The sequence below is a fragment of the Lissotriton vulgaris genome, chromosome 2_1 (assembly GCF_964263255.1).
Source record: "Lissotriton vulgaris chromosome 2_1, aLisVul1.2, whole genome shotgun sequence".
Classification (NCBI taxonomy): Eukaryota; Metazoa; Chordata; class Amphibia; order Caudata; family Salamandridae; genus Lissotriton; species Lissotriton vulgaris.
This window is the reverse complement of record NC_141687.1, coordinates 822457958-822479028: the sequence shown is the minus strand read 5'-3', so window position 1 is coordinate 822479028 and position 21071 is coordinate 822457958. Positions and strand designations below refer to the sequence as shown.

The 21071-nt window shown below is 39.1% G+C and overlaps 1 protein-coding gene across 1 annotated transcript in view; it reads left to right on the top strand.

Moving 5' to 3' along the window:
* ITPRID2 (ITPR interacting domain containing 2) overlaps positions 1–21071 on the top strand; it is a 219570-nt gene that overhangs the window by 108406 nt on the left and 90093 nt on the right. Inside the window, exons 9-10 of the mRNA XM_086956225.1 lie at positions 2355–2424; positions 8673–8770. Of these exons, the coding sequence (XP_086812351.1) occupies positions 2355–2424; positions 8673–8770 (168 nt within the window). The remainder of the gene's footprint in view (positions 1–2354; positions 2425–8672; positions 8771–21071) is intronic.

The following is a 21071-nucleotide window of genomic DNA, read 5'->3' as shown; positions in this document are numbered from 1 at the left end:
CACTTCCATCTATTCAAGATTCATGTTCATACTTTCTCTATTGTTTCTACTTTGACATCTTGCACGCACCTAGTAGTATCCCCAGTAGTTTCTGCTGCTGACGAATCTGTAGCCTAAATACCCTATTACATATGACTGGGTTATTGTTACCCCTTGTTATTGTCATAGCCCTGAAACTCTGCTGTAAATGCTCCTTGACAGTCCATGTGATAGTAGAGTTTCTTCCTCCGAACATCTGAAGATCAGACTTTTAGGAGACTCACTTGTTTGAGTGGGATTGAAGTCTGTGGCTCATAGGGCCAGTTTTTGGTCAACTGTGGATGTTATGGAACCAAATGAAGCAGGGCATTAGTTTCTTGGACATAGGACTGAAATCTAAGCCCCTCTTGGTCTCACTGACCTATTGTGGCTTGAATGAAACGTTTTAATCATCATAACTGGTAGAGTGCCAGGACAGAATAATCTCAGACTGACACTGCCCTGTGCCCAACCAGCTTCATACGGATTTCATGCCGCCTTACTGAGGTTCATCTGACCTGTTGTACATGTGCACACTTATAAAGGGTATAGACCATTACCGCCCTTAATTTATTGAATTACATTTCTCATTCTAGAAACACTTTCATTGTATGAAATTTGAGAAATTGGGGGAGGGATCTCTCGAGGGTGTAAATGTGAAGTGCCAACCATCAACTGTTCTAGTTTTGAGCTAATTGAAATAGAAGAAGATATCTTCTTTAGAAATAAATGCTGGGCGTAACATACCCTATGCCCCCTCAAAGTTCATCTCCACTGGAGTGTCATTGGCATACATCTAAAACTCCTGTCTGCCTTCCATTGGATACATGTACCAGTTTTCTGGCACATTCAATCAAAAAGTATGAGAAACAAAATCTGTGAGGTGCCCTTTAAGACCTTTTGCGTTGCACCCTGTTTTCTAGCACGTGCGTTTTTAAACCCTGGGTCAACACTATATTCAGCAGAACTCATATATGTACAACGTAAATAAATGAGGATTGAATGAATTGAAAATTGCTCCACTTGGAAATGTTCGCTGTAGTACTGTCAGTTCGAGCTGCCCACAGGAGATCTGTTTTAAAGTATGTTGAAAATGAATCGTGAGTGATGTTTCAGAAATCAGTAATCAAGTTAGTTGTAGATCCAACATGAACTTTAGGTGAAGGCTATGTGATTAATATGAGAAATTAAAGTAAATTAAAAATAGTGGCGTTTCATCTCAAAAGGTTTGGGTGTATAGTCCTGCTGCATATGAACAAGGTAGTCTCCAGTTTTTCTTAAAAAAACAACGATTGTGGTATTGCAGCCAAAGCACAGAAACGTCAACCTTTTGAACCTTGATGCATCAAATAATGGGGGTCTTCTTCAGGAGTGTATACCATTGTTCATTTGGTTGGTAGCCCTCCAACCACTAAGTAATTTATTGGAGTGGTCAGAAAGGGCATACTTTTCCAAGGTCTGGGATCGAAAATGTACTTTTTAGTTTAAAAATGCTTTATTAAAGAGAGTAAAGAACAGTAAGCATTTACAACTAAAGGAAATAAACATCCTTAAGTCAATCCAAGCGAATATTGAAAAATAAAGAAATATGAAAAAATACAATAATCTGTTAAATTGAAGAAAAAAAACCCATATATGAACCATTTGATATAAGCATAGCCTATAATAAACGATGAATCTAAGAACTTAAAATATATAAACAAATGCTAAACTAGTGCATTTTAATCTTTTTTTTCTATGGAGAGAAGGAAAGGAAAAACTAAGGAAAGAAAAGAGAAGGAAAAAGGGGGTAAATTTACCTTACATTAATTTGTTAATGTTCTGTTTAGTGACACCCATCATTGCGTTCCGTAGATGGCCATTTAGGTACCCCATATATTACTGCATGTGGTGACGATCCACTTTCATGATCCATTGCTGTGCAGTGCTTTATGCTCCCACAAATTGGGATTGGAGACTCCTAGACCAGAGAAAAAAATGCTACTTAAATAGACATGTATTTAGTCAGAGGCTCTATTTATCATTGCAACTGTAGCTACTAGTTGTAAAGATCTATGATGAGGTATTCAGTGGGTTAAAGGAAAAAGAGATGGTTGTGAGTAGACCCACCAAGAGAGTGTTACCATTTTCAAGCCATGGAACATGCTCTGTAAAGTGGTGGCGGACCGTGTATAGCAGATATACGCCATTTAAGAATAAGTGGAGTACAGAGTCTGCAACAGGTGAGTACGTTTTCCTTTGGTAGCGAAGACCATCCTGTTTATCACATATCCATAATTTTGCCATGCTTCATATAAGATAATGCTACAATTTTACAGTGGTTGTCTACTTTTTAGATTCAAAGTACCGAGGGGGACTCGACCCAGGGACCACCTTGCCATGTATCGCGACACAAGTTGGCCAAAGGTAAGCAACAAGATCACTGTACATTTGACTTTCTATAACTTCAGTAGTTAAAATAGTCTGCTCTTCTTTTAGGAGATCCATAAACCTTTACAAGTTAAATACAATATTCTAGAGTTAAAATTGTATTTTGTAAAATATCCACTTACACGGATAAATCAATTTTGTTTGTTATTTGCAAAGATTTACACTTGTTCAGAATCTTCTCAAGAGTTACCCAAAACTCATTACTCTCTGATTCTCAGGTCATACTATCAGATGTTTGTGCAGTATGTATCTGTACCCATTCTTCACAGTATGGAGAAATGGCTTACGAAATTGTGATTCCCCAACCGAAGATTATTGTGCAGTCTCAAAGGCACAAGCTGTTGGAGACTTTATTTGCCCATCCGCCTTTACTCAAAAACTGTCTTTATGGTCCCTTCGATACTCCTTGATGTCCCACCTTTACCACTTGTTGAGAATGTTACTTACTGTAGCAGGCCAGGCTGTAAATTGCCTCCAGGTGTAGCTTTACCTTTCAAGAGGATCACTACAAGTTGCCTCTCATGCACCCCTCTTCACCTCTGGCGCCTCCTGCTTCCATTTTCTGTTGCACGAATGCCAAGTTAAGGGCGATGTGGTCCCACATATGTTAAAATGGTGGCTATATATATATGTTGGAAAGCAGAAAAGGAACGCAAAAAAAGGAGAACCTCTTAAACATCTTTGAAAAGATGCAACCTTCTGAAAACCAACATTCCCTTATGAAAATCGATAGCCAGTGTTATTGTGTGGTGCTCACATAGTAGTAAAACTGGACGATTCTCCCAACACTCAGGGGATGAATGCACTACACTTTTCATTGTGTGTTTATTTTTTTTGGTACGATCTTGAGGGGATCTAGTAGGTTACGAGTCTTAACATGCTTTTCTTGCCGGGGAGACCAAGATATGTGGATAGAAATGAAAGGTAAGCTTTAAAGATATGAGCAATGAATTTGAAGTAGTCTGGTTTTACATATTCGAAATATAATGTATCCTATTGAAATACCCCTTCCTTATTACAATGATGAATGTCGAGTTAATCACCCTATCTTCATCAGCTGTTAAGTTTGTTAATTTAATTTGAGTAATTGCACCTGCCTTAATAGGAGTGTTTAATGAGTACGAAGTGTAGCTGCTGACAGTTGGTAAGGTCACTGTTCTGAGGCTCATGTGCCAGTACTTGCATTAGTCGTCACTTCCTTGGTTGATGCCCAGTGGGTACTGGACTGAAACGCTCTCTAGTGGGACATACATATAAAACAGGTTATTAAGCTAACATGGAAATTGCTACTGAAGACTTGGTTTACAATATTTATTAATCTAGATAACAAAGCCATCCCCTGCTTGTGAAGAGGTCAGACCAATTCCGTTTAACTAACTAGAGAGTCTGTAGAAGTTTCACTGACCTCTTCAGATAAAATAATATCTTGTTAGTGGATTTAACAAAGAAGTTTGGGTAGAGAAAATGGAAGCAAAACATAAAGGACTAACAAAGTTATATGAACTGGTGAGATGGAAAATAAACTTTGCCCAAGATCAGCAATTCACCCACAAAGGGGTGATCACTCTACTGAAGATGCGAATGAGGTAACTTAACCAGAATAGCCTGATCAAAAGTATCAAAAGTGGTAGAAAGGACCCTTAGTACCAAGAGACTCACTGAGCATTTATCGGTTGGGTGAACCATCTGCTTTTTTCACATCCAGAAGAGTCAATTCTGTGCCGTGAGATGGCTTGATAATGCACTGTTCATCCTCTAACAAAAATGTTGCTCTCAATGTAGACCGAGCTGAGACATCGACATCTCAAAGAGCCGCCTGCAGTAGGGTTGTAGTTGTTATGTATGTTTTTTTATGGTTTGTAATGTTCCTTTGAATGGATAATTGGAGATGAAAGTCTGTGAAAATGTTACCCCCCACCAAGCATATCAGCAAGGACCCAGGTCTAACTAGAAATGCATTTGATATTTTCCAAAAAGTATCTAATCCCACTTACCCAATACTGTTTTATCTATGAATGAATGATGAGTTCTTCTGCAGCGCGTATACTCCAAGAGCATCCCAGTACTGTTTAGGTGACTCGTAGTGGAACAGAGCCAAGGATCAGTGGACTCCCGTCATCACTAAAGTCTGAATAAGATAGTTTTCAGTGCTTTTTTAAAAGTTTTACTTAATCCAAAATGGACCTCACATGTTCAGGCAGCTGATTCCACGTACTAGCTGCTTTTACAGTGAAGAAAGATCTTCCCCTCCGTTGCCTTTCAAAACTGGGAACTACAATTACTACGTAATTTGCTAGAACACCGGGATCTTCCAGGGCTGTAATCCTTAATTCTTTCATTAAGGTACATAGGTCCCTTGTTGTGAAGGGCTTGGTGGGTCAGGGTCAATGTTTTGTAAATTGTTTTCCAACTGGCAGCCAATTAAGTCTCTCCTGAAATATTGATACTGATGTGTATTTCCGTATTTTATACTGTAGGCGGACAGCCATATTCTGCGTAACTTGTAACTGCTGGATCAGATATTCCGGGAGGCCCAGAAATAACGCATTGGCGAACACCAGTCCTGAAAGTATTAGTGACCTGAACACTGTGACTTGGGCATCATACGGAAGCAAATAAAACTTCTTCAGCATGCGAAAGATCCAGAAGCACATTTTCACTGCTGCTGATACCTGTACCCTAATTGAAAATTGGGCATCAATCATGATGCCCAGCTACCTAGCTAGCGCTGTTGGAGGGGGTAGAGGGGGAACAATGTCAGGCCAAGCTCCGGCCCATCCCGGGAGGGGTTTCTGCTTACACCAGAAGATTTCTGTTTTGTCAGGGTTGCACTTCAATTTATTGGCCTGTCTTTACATTTATGGAATCCCCATCATACGTGTGCAGGAGTTTGGTATCGCCTACCTTTGAGATGACCTTGATGTTAAATGATGCAACCAAATATGCCAGAGGTGACATGTAAATGTTTAAGAGTGTGGGACTGAAGGATCAGCTTTTTGGCATTCCCCACTAAAACCTTTTTGACCTTGAGGCATATAGCTTCATCAAGACCATCTGCCCACTCCTCTCGAGGAAGGAGCCCAGCCAGCCTAGGGCAGAGCCGGTCATACCTAGATGTTCTGACCTGTACAGCAACATGTTATGGTCTACCATATCAAATGCAGCTGATGGGTCCAACCTCACCAGAGCCACATTAATGCCAGATTCCAGACTGGCTTGGATAGATTCATAAACCTCTAATAATGTGGTCTCGTTGCTGTGGTGTGATCTAAACCCTGATTGGGAAGGGTAGAGCAAGTTGTTCTCAGTCAGAAAGGTGGTAAATTGTTGATTTAAAAACCTTTGAGGCTGCTGGGAGCAGAAAGACTGGTCAAAAAATAGCCAGGGATTCAGGGTCTGCGTTAGCCTTTTTAGGCAGAGGAATTAAATTAGCTCTTTTCTGGTAAAGCACCTGAATGAAGGGACATGACAAATAGCTTCCGATATAATGAAGCAATAATATCAGAGAGGGACCTCGTGATACAAGGAGGTATAGGATCCATTGGAAACCCTGACTTAAAGTATGCAAAGGAAGCTGGCCCTTCCCCCAAGGACGGGGCTTGGAAGGACAACATTTAGTGTGTGGAATGGGACCGGCTAAGTCACGTATTTCAGGTCCCCAGGGAGCATTATTCACCCCCATAAAATTAGACCACATTTTGAGGAGTGTATCCTCAAAGTCACTGAGACACGCGCATAAAGACTGGCTAGGTTTCAATGTGGGAGGGGGATGTGAATTCGAAGTCTGTAACATTGGCAACAGTTTTTAAAATCTCCTTCCCGCCAGGTGTCGTGTCGCAGGATCTCTTAAGAATTTTGTAGTAGTCTTTCAGGGCCATTTTTTGTGAATTTTGTCGGATTCTTTATAGTAACACTACCAGACTCTTTCCATTTTCTTGCATGCTGCTCTTTCCTGAGCTAATTCCTGCGAGAACCATAGTAGTATCCTGTTTAGAAGCCATAATGGTAGCTGCAAATCAGCCGCCCTCTTAAGCCAAGAACTAATGACCTTTCTATCCTGTTACCAACGGCACTCTCCACTTAGTCCCTCCAGACCCACTGTAAAAAATAATCCTCCCTTTGCACACAATTGTAACAAATGTTCGGTCCAAATGTTTGAATTATAAGGGGAAAGGGCATTGTATTGCTTTTTTTAGGCCAGCTGGCTGTACTTTGGAAAATCCTCCACTGCTTCAGACTCGCTATTAGGTAAAGTTGGCATGAGCCATGGTGAACTGGGAAGCTTCTGTAACATCTACACCAGGCAGAAAAATTCATTGGCCAGCAAAGTAGGCCTCAAAACCAAGCAGGTTAAATATGCCCCACTGCCACAATTTTCATTCCGAACAACCAGCCTTAAAAGAACTATACTGGCTCTGGTTGAATGCAGTGTTCAAGTTAAATGTGGTCTGCGCTGGGCACAAAGTCCCTTTGGCCTACGGTCTAGGATACGTCTAGAAATGGATGACCTCCGGTTCTCTAACTATTTGTCTTAAATAAACAACTTGAAAGCGAAATCTTGATCAATCAGTGAGCCTTTCAGCATTTAAACCTAAAGGTAGACCCTAGAGACCTTGCGGCCCCATCTGTCTAATGCACTTAAACCTGGCCTGAGAAACAGTTAGACCATATGTGGTTCAAGAAATCCCTTAAAAAATAATTATTGAAACTTGTTAATTGCATCAGTTTGCTCTGAAGGAACTGCTTATGATATACATCTTTTAGTGCTGGAGTATGTAAAGAAAATGCCATTTATGTGTTCTCTATAGAAATGTCAAAATATGTATTGCAGGAATCTATATTCTAATAAACCTAGTTTGGCCACAAAATGTTAAGCATTAGTGCAGTCTTTTCCAATGAGTAGCTCGTGAACTACTGGTTGCTCTCAAGCTACCGGTACTAGGCTCTCCTAGGTGCAGACCAGCCTATTAAACCTGAAGCTTTAGCTTGGTTGAAATAATGTATGTATGCCAGAATTGGAAAGCATATGTTTGAGGTGATGTGTGTATTTTCAAAACTCCTAAGCTGATGTTTGAAGAAGAATGGTTGAATTCCAAAATGTTTATAGCTGATGGTTCAGTGGTAAATCATGTGGCGTTGGTGAAGTTTATTACTAATATGATAACCTTGGCGCGAGGAACATTGCAGCCATGGCTATCCTGTATTACAAATGTAGAGTCATAGCACATTGCGAAAGCCCCATATTACTGCTGGATATCATGCCTCCTTATTCATTCAGGTAATCACTGGTGGTAATCCTGCATATGGTGGCACTAAAGTAATCTATTCTCATTTTGCCACTAATATTAGTAGCTATGGATCATTTTCATTGAACATAAGTAGCTCTTACAGAAAAAGTTGGAGAGCCTTGCGTTAGTGGCTCTGTGGGGACCACCGTTTCTAAGGTCTGTGTGCTTGCACATATCTATCTTTCTGGTGCGGATCTATTTCTGGATAAACCTTAGAAGGAATATTAGGGTCACTGGAATTCTGTTTCTGAGCATAGTTGTAGATGTACCGGACTTGCCTCATAATATAGCAGTTTGTGCATAATTTGCATATTTCATCAAAAAATAGTTTCTAGATACAATGATCAAAAGTTATTAAAATAAAGCACCACTTATGGTACTGCATGGTAACCCGTCATCTATTGGCTTCAGATTACAATATTCAGTTGTTCCACTGTATTTATTAGGTGAATTGTTTGCCGAGAAAGTATTAATATATGTTTAAATGTCAATATCACAAAATAATACTGCCCTAAAATGTGCAGCATAACGCCACATGATTAGCCTTTTCTTGTTACTAAGTTAGTCACACTGCCACATGATTTGGTCCTACATTGCTGCATGATTTCAGTGGCCCGAAATATAACTGTGGAAATTCCACCCCACCATTCAGTATTAGTTTGCTACAAGACTACATAGCTTTGTGGATAAGCAGTTTTCTAAGCAAGGTCCATCCTTTCTCACTGTGAACTCTAGCCCTCCATCCAGAATAGTAGAATATACCGCTCCATTAACAGTACAAAATGTACACGTCTGCTTGGATTAGTGTATGTTTGGGAAGTACGGTAGGTTTGGCATTAAATGTAACTTAAAGCATGTTTTGCGTAGAGATCGTATTAAAGCAACTTCAGTAAAAAAACAAAAACACAAAAGTAATATATACAACTTGTTTCACAGATTATTTTTCTGGTGCAAGAACTGCCAGCCAGCACTCTGATAGCAGTGGCTTTGCTGAAGATCCCTCAGCTGACTACCTGTCTTCAGTTCCCCCCCAGGTACAGTAGTATTTATTACAATGAATATGTAACGCTGTACTGCATATTAATGTTGAGTGTTTTGCCACCGCACTCAGCAGAACGTTAATGAACCTTCTATACATAAGTCATGATAAATATGCTTGTTTGTACTAGGTTTTTTCATAGACTTTGGAAATGTCCAGTGAAATCAAAATGGTCAGAGTTTGACTTTTCACATTGACTGTGAGTATGATGAGCAACTTGGCCAGATTGAGTGTTAGAGGGAAGAGCGTGGCAAAGTATTGGGGCATTTGAGAAGAACAAGTAAAATGATGTAACTGAGAAACCTAAGGTAGCGTATGATTAAAGTAGCCTAGTCGGCAGGGTATTCCATTTGAACTAACTGTAGGAAAATAGTGGCTGTGTGCACAGAGCAAGTCCCCCTTTCGAGGATGTGAGCAATATAATTTCAGCTACATTCTCACACACAGTGTACACATTTTAGAACTACAAAAGTCTTAGTATTTTCTGTGAGAAAGGAGTTTCTAGACTCTGTGTTGTAAAGGTGTCAAAGCAGACCTTTTACTTGTAAAATAGTTTTTGAATGATGTAAATTAAATTGGAAAGCATATGGAGCGCAACCCATTTTTACATGAATGGTTTAAAAGTGGGAAATTCACCTGGTATGGAGTTAAAACTACATATGCTGTCACGCAAGTCGCTCTCTACCTTTGGACAAAAGTTATTTGAATACCAAAAAGTCTTCTAAGTCTAAGGCTGAAGTACACTTAAGGCTGCCTTTTCAGATTAGCAAATTGTTACAAACTTACCTCTGTGTTTTTCTGTATAACCAGGTAAGAGCATTATGAAATGAATGTCCTGGTAGCATAGAGAGGAGATATGAGTATCGATCTAAAGTCAAAAGTAGAGAAAATTAATTGGTGACCTAAAAGTTAAATGGATGGAATTTCCATACAACATAGCGCATGCAACATGTGTGAATTGATGAACTGTGGGTAGAAAAAAGTGAGCGGTCACAATAACAGTGATATGAGAATGCGAGGGTGGAAGTGAGAGCCTAAATGATGGAAAATAGGCATGTGACCGGAAGAAATGTATTTTGGGCAAGGGTAAAAAAGCAGAAGGGGAAATTTGTGTCAGAGTTCCTAAGGATATCAGTTTGCAGATTATCTTGATCACAAATTTGAGACTCTCAAACAAAAACAACAATGAACAGATCATGACATTTAATGCATTTAAAAAAAAAGTACATAGGTACACCGGCAACAGTGAGTCATTTACAGAACGATGCATCATTCAAGCAGGGAACACCCTGTTCCAACAATCTATATTCTTCATAACTATATTTGGAAGATTGCATTATTTGTTTGGGAAGTTGATGTAAAAAGCTGCCAGAAATATTTAACTGCATTTCAATACTGCCCCATGCCTAGTTTGTTCCTTTGTAAAACTTTGCGAAACCCAAAGAGTTGCGTTGGTTCCTTTTTGTATTGCTTACTGTTCCAGACCCAACAATTATGAGCTTTGATAGCTGGTCTTATCCTTACTAGTTCTGGAGGGAAAGCAAAAAAGCTAAGAAATCTGTAATTGTGCTTGCAGTCAGAAAGATAATATATTTTCCGACACTTGGACAAAGCTTAAATAGTTAGACGGGTTAAAAATCTTGTGCAACAAGAACGCCATCTTTGAGGACATCCTAAAAGGTGTTACTTTATTTCCGCCTACATGAAGTGTGAAATTCTGTTCTCTGTTTGTTGCTGAATAAGCTGAGAAAATGATTAGGTTCGAGTTGTATGAAAAAATCTGCTCTCTAACTAGGTGATTACGTTTTCTGCTGGTTTGTCTAATAGACTTGACATATGTCACAGTAGTGGATTCCCCTTTATCTTCCTATTTTATTTTTTATCTTTCATACCCAAGCAAATCACGAGAAAGAGAAGAGAAAATGACACTCAAATGTTTTGTACTGTTCTGTCCTTTAACAATATAAAAACCATGATATACCGTTGGCCAGGGTTTTCTCAGATTCGTTCACCACACTGGTTTTACTTTCCATAAAGGCAGAAGGAAGCATTATTTCATCATTTCTAGAAAGAAGTAGCAGCAGCATACACTAGTCATATGGAACTCCACCAAGGTTTACAAATGCCAGTTACTTTTTCTTTTATCCTCTCAGAACAGCACCTCGGTGAAAGGGTAATCTACGTTCCTCTGGCATGAAAGAAAATAAAAAAAGTTCCGAAAATAACAAAAGTTCTTTAAGAATTTCACAGTTCTTGGTGAAAAAACTTAAATTCAGAAATGCACCACCAGGCCAATAATAAAACCTTAAACATGAAAAATCATTGGTCAACAGACCAGTTCCTTATTCACTCGGGACGCAAAAAAAATCTTCTCTGCCAAGACAAACAGTGAAGTACGTACAAAGGTATTAATCGAATAGAGAAACATGAATTTTTTGCCTTGAGTGTGTCTGTCCCTTACCTATTTTTACTTTCCGTACAAATATGACCATTCAAGTGGCATGCAGTTCATTGCATTAGAGCTTTACGTTTAAAAGACATACCCTCAGTCAACCCATATTCAGTGCTCATGGTTTAATGTTGTGCATCAAACCCAGACAGAGTTTCTAAGGTTTGTTGATGGAGGCGCGACAACATCAGTCGAGTGGGGCCTTTTAGCTTAAGGATTTACCAAGAGGATCCACAAAATGCCTTTGCTTTTCATACCTTTACTGTTGTGAGAAAGGACTTATACCTTTTATGTTTTCATTAGTTTAATACTAAGCAGACACAGGGATGATGTGTAACAATGAAGTTTGTTTTTTGCTGATCTTTAAGGTGCATTACTAAATTGGATGCCATTACTCCTAAACACTTGGAGACAGTATGTCCGCTGTTTTTTAGTTGCATTTGTCTGAATGACAAGAGAAATTGCTTCAGGGACCTAGATTCTCTTAGCATCCAGCGAGGAGAGAGTAGGACTGGTGTTGTATGTATGGGCATCTGCCAATATCTCCGTGCAGAACAGTGTTCATATGTGCAGTACAACATTTGGCCACACCAGCTAAGGCTGCATTTCCACCATCCAAAATAGAGTAGACCATACCGTGTGAAAATGTTGACAGTATTTTCTAGGTGAGCATTCTCCAAATATCATGTAAAAGGTGAAGTTGCAAAAGAAAATGCTGGGTTAGATATTGGGGTGTGAGTATGTATTTTCTCTTTGAAATGAGAAGGTCTTAAGGTTTCACCAGAAAAAACGGCATTCAGAAAATTCAGACCTCTCTAAGGTTATAGCCATTTTTTAGGTAAAACCTGTTAGATTGTGCAAGCTGTTTAGTTGCTAAAGACCTATTGACTGCTTACCAAGAACTTACAGGGGGATAAAACCTGCTCATTCCTTGGCATTGGTTGGCTTTGGCACTCTAATTTACCTACTTCTTTGATAGGTTGCTTTGTCCCTCTTATGTTTGTCCTTCCCCATGGACCTTGCCTCTTTACTTGTTCCCTTCCACATCCCATTTTTAGGAAACAACTTTATTTTTTTTGCGTACGCACTCCATGAGAGTTCATGTGTTTTCCAGTTGTCTCCCTCATGTGCATCTTTCCCTGTGTTGGTCTCTCGCCTCTGTGTTTCTCTCCCCTTGCTCCATCACCCATACCGCCCTTTACCACTAACCACACCTAAACCCTAAAATTACCATTAACTCCTCTTAGCACTACCCACCCATTAATCTTAAAATCACCCTTACCCCACTTTATCTCTACCCAACCTAAAGCTAGCTCTATCACAACAAAACCACTTTTTTTGTTAATTGATATGAAAGCTGTTCTTTAAAAAACATTTTTTTTACCTGTTTGAGAAAAGTCCTGCATGGTTAAGGTACAAAAACGTACCTGTTTGCTAAAAGATTCCTGGTAAATGCGGTTTCCGTAGAAATTCTAATAGCTATGTAAAACAGCCAAACCGCTACTGCACATGACTAGCTACAAATATTCTTACATTGACCCATGCTGCATTTAATACTCTTGCCCTCCATGCCATTGATCTGTGCTGGCCTATTTGATCTTTGTCCTTAATTAGATTACATCTACTGGCTATGAAGGCCCATGCGTGACGCACATTATTTTCTGTCTATTGTTACAATGTGGTCATGGTGAAATGTTTATTATCTCGTTTTCTCTTCTTGTTTAACAGTCTGTAGCTGTTACATAAAATTTTCAATTGTGCATATTTCTCATTGATGGTTGGTGCTTTTTAGATACTTTTAGTCATTTGTTTAACCTTTTCTATTACAGTGGCTTTAGAAACTCTTGTGACATTCAATAGGAAGTGTTCTGTTTTTTTTAAGCTGATTTATTTGCATGAACACTTTCGTTCTGCTTCTTCCTTTTCTTTCCCATTTCCTTCTATTTCTCTTGAGGAAATTGTCAAGTGTTGCTTACTTAACTTTCTTGCATAAGGAGGTTGATGATAAGCAGATTTCATGCGTACTTCTTACTTGGAAAACGGCTAGGGCGGTCGACCTCGAATCTGGGAACCGGGTTCGAGTCTCAGCAATGACTGTGAACATCCTGTGATTCTGGGCAAATCACTTAATCTCCCACTGCCTAACAAAAATGAATGTGTCCTCCTGTAACGTAACTGGTGCTATGTAAAGGGCTCCGATACCGGGTCAAGTTCGCGCTATATAAAATTTTGTAAAAAAAATAATAATTGCGCTGATCCTTCATAGATAGACTTTTCATAGTTTTCAGGACATGTACTCTGTTTTTAGGGAGTTACTTAAGGTCCATATTCCAGAAAGGTAGACCAAGCTTGAAAAGTTACTTATCTGTCACTTTGAAACCATGTGTTTAGTTGATCCCACTTAAAATTGTGAGAAATGGACTCTAAAATGTCTTGAACATGTTCTTTACTTCCAGATCTGTGGTTTTTCTAAAGCCCCAAATTTTGGAATCATAAACTTCATATGCTACCTATTTTTGTTTTTAAGGAGTTGGTCCTGTTTTATTTTATGATCGTGTTAGCTCTTTGTATATCATGTTTTTTTGTGTTTGCATACAGAAATGCAATCTGATTGGCCATAGCTTTGATATCTGAACTTTTTTCACCATATTGTTACCTCCAGTAATCCTAAATTTGGAATTTGTTCCATTAACTTGCAAGTTCTTGCCCTAATTCAACCTATTGAACTTAGCAAACATCATTCACAGTGTATTTTCTATTCGAGCTACCAAGAATGCTTTGTTGGCAAGCAGTAATGTGGTATCTACCTTCACTCATGTGTTGGGTATTTGATTATGACCGCTCAAGGGCATACTAACTTAATTACCATACCTGGCAGGGTAAAGCTGAAAGTAATCATTCTTAGGCTAGTCTTCACTTACTTTGAAACTCAAATGCTACACCTTAGTGCCAATTCATGTTTTGATATATGTAACAATCTAAATTCAAAACGGCATACAACCAAAACCTATCCAACAACACTGGTCCGTCAAAGGCGTTTCCATCAACTTTCTTGAGCACAACGTCACCCCCTGCAACTGAAACCATGGCCTATAGTTACTTCTTAATTACTGACTGACATTCACAGGCCTCATTTGAAAGCAAGGTTCTACACTTGCAACATCATCATCACAAGAATCTAACTCCTTGACTCTTGTTCGAGCCTAAAGTTGAACTCCTGTCTTAAACTGGAGCCATTCTAGACTGCGGTTATTACCAATACTTTCAATGAAGCCCTGAGTCAGTAATGGCTTACCTACCTGCACTTTGGCAGAATCGCACCACAAACATTCATTAACATCCTCCTTAAAGTCCCATATATGCAACAAAATAAAGTAATGCATTAAAGAAAAAGTACATTACCGCCTATTTCTACTGCAGCAGTTCAAAAACACTCTTACAAAATGGACACGGGAACCACCATGCAAGCCACCACACAATTTATCAAAGGTCTAAAGAAGCACAATTACATTACTGTAACCCTGAGAGAGCTACATGGGTTCCCACTGATAGTTAGGTATCATCTTAAAAGCTTGTTGTGTCATCAGTATGGCTGTATCTACTAGTCTCCAGGGTACCACTACTGCACACGCAGCCTATACATTGATAGACTTCATACTGAGAGATGCAGAAAACTTCGACTAGAAGACCTGCTTTCTCCTCATATACACTGGGATATATAATGATATATAACAGAATGAAGTTGCCCCTTAACTCAAACACATTTACAATTTCTAGAGCCAAATTTGACTCCTTTATCTTTGTTCTTTGCCAATCATACTTACTAAAGGGTATCCATCTCCACTATCCCACCTTACTTCATCTTACAAGTGCCCCATGAAGGGCAGTCAATATTTCTTTTACCATTTAAGTTTTGCTTAAGTTGAAGACTTTTCAAAAGTGTATTGGTACTAATTTCTTAGCCTGGCGTTTTAAAAGTTGTGCTTATTTTCTGCTGCATATTTTTTTTCAGTTTGGTATTTTGGGTCCACTGACCCAAGGAAAATGAGCCCACCATATGGATGTCCTTTTTGTTTAGTTTCTCTCATTCATTGTACTTGACTCCCTACTAGAGGTAGTAAGACCCACGTCTTCTGCAAACCGCGTGTGACATTCTTTCAACTAATGTCTTTTACACTAGCCCTCCTTTTCTAGCCGTTAACTAAGCCATGATACATGAAAGCTTAGCATGATCACTCCACTTCTGCGTCATGTTCTCTAGCCTATTGGTGCTCCTATCTCTTCGGAGAAAGTCATATTTTTTTCTGGCTAATTGAAAAATCTTCATGGTACTCCATTTTCCTTTCGATTTCTTTCTTCTTCTAGGCATATTTTTCTATAGCAGAGGTATTGCTACTAGCCCTAATGCCAGTGCCTGATAATAAGTGCCCTGATTAGTGGAAATAATAAACAATGGTGTTTAATCTGAAAGAACAGTTCTACATGCAAAATCAAAACGTTTAATCGGAATATGCTTCTTTGATTTATTTATTGTTTTTAAGTGCAGACTCGTGGTCCTATGTTGAGAGCCAATTCATGACTTTCCTTGTCGCATAAGAAATCTTTTGGGCTAGCTGGCACTGTTTGCATCCGAACCAGTGCGTAACTTGAGAATTTCTATCCTAGTAGTCGCCATGTCCATTTTATCACCTGTAAGTCCCTCCTTTCATGCGGATTCCTGTCTCTAACCCCTTCTGTGAGTCTGATTCTTTCCCTGCTGATATTGAATGAACTTCAGGGGTTTACATTGAGGCTAAATCCCAGTGCTTGTCACTGTATTTTACAATGTGGATCAGTTTAACACATCTTGCTAAAAGCCTCTGGGACCATTTGCAGTGAAGTATGCACATTGGAAGTTCTTCTACTTTCTTTAAATGTGTACAAGCTGAAGATGCTTGAAGTCAGTCCTCTTGTCCTCCGCTGTGGCTTTGCCCATATTTCCAGGCTCTTTAACTGGATTCATTCCACTTGGCACTTTTGGCAATACATTTTGAAACATCCTGGAGATATTAACAGCTTTTGATCTTGCATACATCAGAAGTACTGTACCTGGATCAGTCATTAAGAAACCACTCTTTTTAAGACCTCGCATACCACCTTAAATGGGAACTCTCCAAGTTCTTTGGTTTCCTTTTCGTACATCAGTCTGGCTTCCAACATTTTGAAGTTAATCTTCCGACCTTGACTCTTCTGAACGTTGCATAAGAGAAACTATTCTTGGATTCAAACATATTAACTTTTCTTAAATTGTTTCTTGATCGCACACCGATTTCTCATTTTATACTGTTTTCCTTATTGCATTTCCTGTGAGTTGCTGTTAGATTACCTGGATATGTGACCAGGTTATCCTACCACCTTGTCATCTTAGTGCATTATCACGTACCCTAAACCGCATCTTCTGTAACGCTTTTCAAGAATGTACAGGTGAATCTTAATTGGTTTTTAGTTTTTCCTTCTAAAAGTCTTTTTAGCACCCTCATCATTACCTATGTCGTTCTCCTGATGTAGAGATTTAGAAATCGTATGTGGCAAATTTTATGCTTCATATCGTCCCAGCTACTCTGTGACAAAGTGTGAATATTTCTCATCTTGTGCAACAGTCAATCTATGATATTATTTATGGAAAAGAAGTTTCTGATAGGATGACATAGTAAGCACTTACTGCTTTTAGTATTTCTATCATTAATTCTTTGTAGTTTTCTCTTTGCTGGGAAGCGGTAATTGTGCCAGCTATTCAATCTCTCAACAAGTTCAAGGTTTCCTAAGCCACTTTAAAGGGTTGGATTTTTTTTTTGCACTACCAAAAACTGATGCACTTTGGCAAGTTTGATGCATGTCAGTTAAAAGCCTTTAGGGAGCACTAAAATAGCATCTGCAGTACACATTCTTAGAACAAATCGTTCTAAAACAAAGGTAAGGTGGCATGAGCATGTTTGGGCAGGAGGATTCTCTGCAGTTCAAAGCCTGATTCAGAAAGAAGTGCTTCAAAAACAAGCCCCATGGAACATAAGGTTAGGCAAATGGGTGAGAACTGTGAAAAACAACTGTTAATTTTAATATTAAAGGACAAAATGAAGTTTCCATTGGCCACTTGTAGCTATACCACTGCTGGTGCCTAATGCCTGTGTGGCGCAGGGTGTAGAGTGTTGCACTGAGTTTGTCGATTTACACTCAGCTCTGATCAGTTGCTCCTTGATTAATAAGGTCATTCAGAGCTGTGATAACTTGATTTGATTAAGTCTAAATGGCACCAATACCGAATATATATTTGTCCGCATTAACCCTAATGAGACTGCACCAACCTCTTTCTCAGACTTCGCATTCTGTACCCATGCTGTTGCTTCTCAAACTATGTGCTTAAGCAACGACTACTCTTAAAACTCTCAAACTTTCACATCACATGCCAAAATAAGGTGAGCCAGGCTTTTACCCACTTTGGCAGATGAAAGGTCAAGCTTTTTCTCCTGCTCCTGTCCCCTACCTCAAACAACTAAACGGGGACCACCTCAGATCCCTCCACTTTCACTGATGTAACTCCTTTTTCTTGGTAGCCGGGACAACTCATCATAAAGCTAGAGATGCCTGATAGAACCATGTGATCTCCATATGCACATGGACAAAACATTCTACAACAGGTTCTTGTACAACGTTTCTAAAGATGTCAAAGTATACTTTTATGTGGAAGCATTTACTTTGGGTTTATTTTGCACCACATATGCTACATCAAAATGGATGTGGGGTTAGAATAGTAAATGCACCCTTCAAGGATGTCCATGGTAGTTTCTCATAAATTCTGACTGACTTCCATCTGGTATGTGTCCTAAAGCTCACCTGCCACCATAATCGCAGGAAAATGGTGCTGAGACTACTGCTCGCACAATATAGAATCATGTCCTGGATTTCATTGACCCCAAATTGTTCTGCTTCTTCCAGACTTCTGACTAAAACACAAGACCTACTTCCCAGATGTAAAACTAAATCCGCCCATTGATCTGTAGCTTTTGCCACATTCTTAACAATTTCTGGTGTGGGCTGCTGAATTGCGTGCCTGTTTACGAAATAACGGCACAAGCACTGCACATCAGCATAGTGGCCTTCCTCCTATCCAGATATATACCCCTACACCTGACATTAACTATATTCCCCCGGTGCAAATAATCATCCCTCCTGTCTCCTACGTCTCAGTACATCAACACTCCCTCCAACTTATCCTTGCCCTAGAGTAAGACTGATGCTTTTGAGGCAAATGCAGCTATGTTGTGGGCCAATCCACATACACAACATTTTATTCAGATTGTTCTTCAGCTACCTGCTGTCCAGGGGTGGTGGAGGTGTCAGCCAGTTCTTCTGGTGGTTCTAGAAATTGGACGCTGACTACTGGGCAGTAGCAACCACTCTGTTATGAAGTCCTAAGTGGTAGCAATAAAAATTTTGAAAATCCCAGCTATTAAGTCTACCCTGGGTTTGTTCTTCTTTGGGCTTGAGTATTTTTCGGAGTCCTGAAATTCCCTTTGGTGTCCCAGTCTATCACAATCCGCTTCCTGCGACGTGAAGGAGGCATCACAGGCCTCTGCCTGACAGGACAAGGTCAGCAGGCCCAGCCTAGCTCAACAACTCAAACCGCAAAGGAATGCTGTACCCTAGCAATGATCTTGTAAGAAAGACATTGACGACTACTTCAAAGAGAATCAAAGCCAACATTCCTAGATGCTATGAAGTAAAGCAATTCTGTATGAAACAATTGAGGCAAGACATTGAAGAAAATCATACTTTTTTTGTAGGACATATCCTGACGGGTGTGTGAAGAGAATTCCTAGCATCTAGAGTATTGTCTGGTACTGAGCACAATAAGGAACCATCCTTCATCTTCCCTTTAAGTGTTAATCATTTATTAGCATTTCTACAATGAATTGTCTATTGGGAGACATAATCCTTCATTTAATGCACATTTGGACTGCCCTACAAAATTAAGATTTTAGCATTATTTGCTCTTTGATTTCTCTTCCTGTTTTTATACATAAAATCTTCAAATAAGTGCACGGAAAGAGTAGGCTTTAATTCAGCCCCTTCATCTATTCACTTTGCTATTTTTCTTTTTTGCTTTACCATTTCTTGGCCGGCTGATACGTCAAGCCTATAGCATTTTGTGGCTGATTAGGTTTCCGTCTGTGTTTCAGTTAGGCTTTAGTAATCGGAAATAAAGTAGTCTGTTTTGCAACATGACAATGTAAAGAATAAACGTGTGTATGTATGTATGTATGTGTATATAATATTTGCATTTTTGTCTTTGTTGCACTGCTTTTTCCACGTAATTAAATACCCCAACACAATTTTCTTGATTCATAAAACTACTAAATACTAACAACCATCCTATCCTAGGCAAATAGACACACACACACACCATGCATTTGTCATCAACACTAACTCAATCTTTGTTCTGGATTTGTTTTGGGGTTGACATTTTTCATTAATATTGAGCTGGTGGAGCAGTAGAAATACCAGTGGAGTGGAAATCTGTCTGGGCTTCACCTGTTCAGCACAAACACATTTTTTGTTTAATTTGCTTAGTACTTGATTTATTTCTGTGCATCTGGCATCAAGACTGTCTGTTTTTAAAATACAACGATTTGTCAGTTTTGAACATGTTCGATATCCATATGATTTTATTGCAACATGGTGTAACAAAAACAGGGCTGATGCAAATTAGTTTTTACAAATTTTTCTGGCATTTCTGAAGGAGTACATGAGTTTGTCCTTTTTCAACTGCTTTTGCTCTAATATATATGTTACAGTCAAAGTGTGAAATCCTGCATTCTATAGAAGGCCCAGGTAATGTATAGAATTCCTGAAAATGCCTCGAACGTCAAAGTATGAAGTGATTGATATTTTATACTTTGCCTAGGCATTGTATACTTTGCCGGATTGTCTGCCGGCAAAGTATATAATACGCCTAATCCCGCCATTTTATTCCCGCCCGGCAATGTGTGAAATCCCGCCTTCTATAGAATGGCTAGGTAATGTATAGAATGCCTGAAAATCGAATGTCAAAGTATGAAATGATTGAGATTTTATACATTGCCTAGGCATTGTATACTTTGCCGGATTGTCTGCCGGCAAAGTATATAATACACCTAATCCGGCCTTTCTTAGTGTAACAAGTACTTCAATCTCCGTTCTGCTTTCATTGTTTACTGGTAAGAATAGCCTGTGCTTTATTTCGTAGTTTTGTTCTTTCAGTTTCAAATACGTATTAATTAATAAAGGCTTCTCATCTTGTGCCCTTTTAACACTTTGCATAAATGGTACTGGTCCTTCTGTATAATGCCTAGGAATTGTATAGAATGCCTAGGGAAAAGTAGGTAACATTTTCACAAAAAACTTATATTTCCTAGTTTGCCTCTAAACCATCAGGCATTCTATACATTACCTAGGCATTCTATACAATACCGGGATTTCACACTTTGACTGTAACATATACACTTTAAAATCCATGTAATGCTTTCAGCGCATAGGCCCCAAACTAAAAGGATCATTTGGAAGGTTGGGATGAACTTTAACCAGCTGTGAAGGCAAGAGCAACTGTGAATGCTTGGGTTATGGGTATTTATTCTTGGATCTGAAGTCTGAATTCCTTTCAGCATGTAAAGAACTTGCGGTGAAGGAATGGGCTGAAAGCAGATGTGCACAAGATTTAAAGTTTGCTGACTTAGTGGCTTTGTCAATTCTGGTTTCTCTAAGGTGGAGGTGATAAATATGAAAGAAGAGCTTTTTCCACAAAGTCTTGTCTTTATAATGCAGTGCAAATCTG